The 2500-nt window shown below is 49.0% G+C and overlaps 1 protein-coding gene across 1 annotated transcript in view; it reads right to left on the bottom strand.

Moving 5' to 3' along the window:
- Window positions 1–2500, bottom strand: part of LOC143285130 (calcium-activated chloride channel regulator 4-like) — a 56316-nt gene that overhangs the window by 51612 nt on the left and 2204 nt on the right. Inside the window, exon 2 of the mRNA XM_076592352.1 lies at window positions 2387–2500. This exon is cut by the window's right edge and continues 1731 nt beyond it. Coding sequence (XP_076448467.1) covers window positions 2387–2500 — 114 coding nt within the window. The remainder of the gene's footprint in view (window positions 1–2386) is intronic.

The raw sequence follows: 2500 nt of genomic DNA, 5'->3' as shown, positions 1-2500 counted from the left end.
GAGGGTAGAAGGGAAAGTTGGATAGTTTGAGGGGGAACAGGGCAGATATAGCATAAGGGTGGTGGAGGGGTAGAGAGGGGGTAGGACAGGGTTGGGGGGGGGGGGGGGGGTAGAAGTGCGCCATATGCATGCTGCACACGGGACCTCGGATTATTGTCTCGTCTGACTAGACGCTCAGTTTCATTTTCCTGTCAAACCTGGAAGAAAGGGCGAGAGCGGGATTCGAACCCAGACCCTCACGGATTCTATAATTATTGGCAGGTGAGCGTCTTAACCGTTCTGCCACCTTCCTTTCGTCAAAGGCAAATGTGAAGCTCCAACATATGATAAAGACATACTTTTTTTTCTAAAAAGCTGACATGCATACATTTGTGGGATCATAATTGGCGGGTCAAAAGTGAAAACATGAAAGCATAATCTGTCCTGAATGAAATCTAATGTCCAAATGTTTCGTCTAAACCTGCGTTACTATCCATTACAATGAGTGATGTCTCATCCCATTAAGTCCACACAGTGCTGAAGACGTCCAACATCGAGCTTCAATGATTTGTGAGCTTCAATCCTATCACGAAATCTGCATAACTGGAAAGTAGCCATAATTCTATGCTAAATGTCCAGGAAACATGTGTTCGATCAAGGTCTGGAAAAAGAAAAAATGCTGGCTTGATTTATCTAACACTTTACACTGTTTGTGATGTCAATGAATGGAAAGAAGCTGTTGTCTTTAGCATGTATTGTGTGGCCAACAACCTTGGCGAAGTGGTTAGTGCTGCGGATTGATGACTTGGAAGGGTGTGGGTGAGAACCCTATAAAAAATGAAGGAGGGGTGCGGGGGAATGGGGGGGGGACAGGGGGACGGGAGGACGGAGGGGGGGGGAGGTGTTCGGGGTCGCTTTGGGCCGGCTCCAACCCAGAGAGGGTTTGCTGTGTGGGCTGGGGGCCATCCATTTCAAGGATGTGTCTTTGGAAGTGTTGCTCAAATACCCTGACCAATGGCCACTCCCAGGTGGCTGTACTTCTGGTGCCTGATTGACGCTGAGATGGATTCTGAGAGCAGCCGGCCTTGTCAAGTAGTCGAGTCCCAAACCTAAATGTATTTGTATTTGTATTTCTTTTTATCGCAACAGAGTTCTCCGTGTGAAAATCGAGCTGCTCTCCTCTCCCCAGGGAGAGCGCGTTGCTACACCACAGCGCCACCCTTTTTTTTTCTCTCTCTCTCTCTCCTTGCGAGCAGTTTTATTTGTTTTTCCTATCGAAGTGGATTTTTCTACAGAACTTTGCCAGGAAAAACCCTTTTGTTGCCGTGGGTTCTTTTACGTGCGCTAAGTGCATGCTGCACACGGGACCTCGGTTTATCGTCTCATCCGAATGACTAACGTCCAGAACACCATACAAGGTCTAGTGGAGGGGGGAGAAAATATCGGCGGCTGAGCCGTGATTCGAAATATTGTACTCAGATTCTCTCGCTTCCAATGCGGACGCGTTACCTCTAGGCCATCACTCCACAAGGACCGCCATCGTCAACACAACCATCATCATACATCTACTTTTTTTTTTTTTTTTTGTATAAAAACAGAAAATAAAATGGCGGAATTTTGACGCCCCCCCCCCCCCCCCCCCCCCAGCCGAACCCCCGCCCCTACCCCCCTCCCCAAACCACACCCCAATTAAAATGAAATAAAACAAAATAAAATATAATGAACTAAAATAGGACTCTCTCTCTCTCTCTCTCTCTCTCTCTCTCTCTCTCTCTCTCTCTCTCTGTGTGTGTGTGTGTGTGTGTGTCTGTCTGTCTGTCTGTCTGTCTGTCTGTCTGTCTGTCTGTCTGTGTCTGCGTGTGTCTATGTGTGTCCGTGTCCGTGTCTGTCTGTCTGTCTGTCTGTCTCTGTTTGTGTGCGTGGGCGCGTATGTGTGTGTGTGTGTATGTGTCTGTGTTTGTGTCTGCATGTGTCTATGCGTGCATTTGTGTGCCTGTGTGTGTGTGTGTGTGCGCGCGCGCGCGCGCGTCTGTGTGTGTGTGTGTGTGTGTGTCCATGTCTGTGTCTGTATGTGTGTCTGTCTGTGTCTGTGTGCGTGTGCGTGCGCGTATGAGTGTGTGTGTGTGCCTGTGTTTATATCTGTATGTATCTGTGCGTGTGTTTGTTTGCCTGTGTGTGTGTGTGTGTGAGTTAAAACGAACGTGAAGCAAACAAACACACACACACACACACACACACTAACACACACACTAACACACACACACACACACACACACACACACACTAACACACACACACACACACACTAACACACACACACACTAACACACACACACTAACACACACACACACACACACACACACACACACACACACACACACACACACACACAAGGCAGTGCCTGACCTTCAGCCGGTGCAGCATGGCGTTGTCCTGAGGGATGAAGTGACCGATGACGATGACCACGCCCTCGTAACCCTGCTCCACCAGCCTCACCTTGCCCTCCACCCCCGCTCCTCC

This window comes from Babylonia areolata, chromosome 8 (genome assembly GCF_041734735.1).
Source record: "Babylonia areolata isolate BAREFJ2019XMU chromosome 8, ASM4173473v1, whole genome shotgun sequence".
Lineage (NCBI taxonomy): Eukaryota > Metazoa > Mollusca > Gastropoda > Neogastropoda > Buccinidae > Babylonia > Babylonia areolata.
The sequence above is the reverse complement of the archived record's forward strand: the minus strand, read 5'-3'. Positions and strand labels throughout refer to the sequence as shown.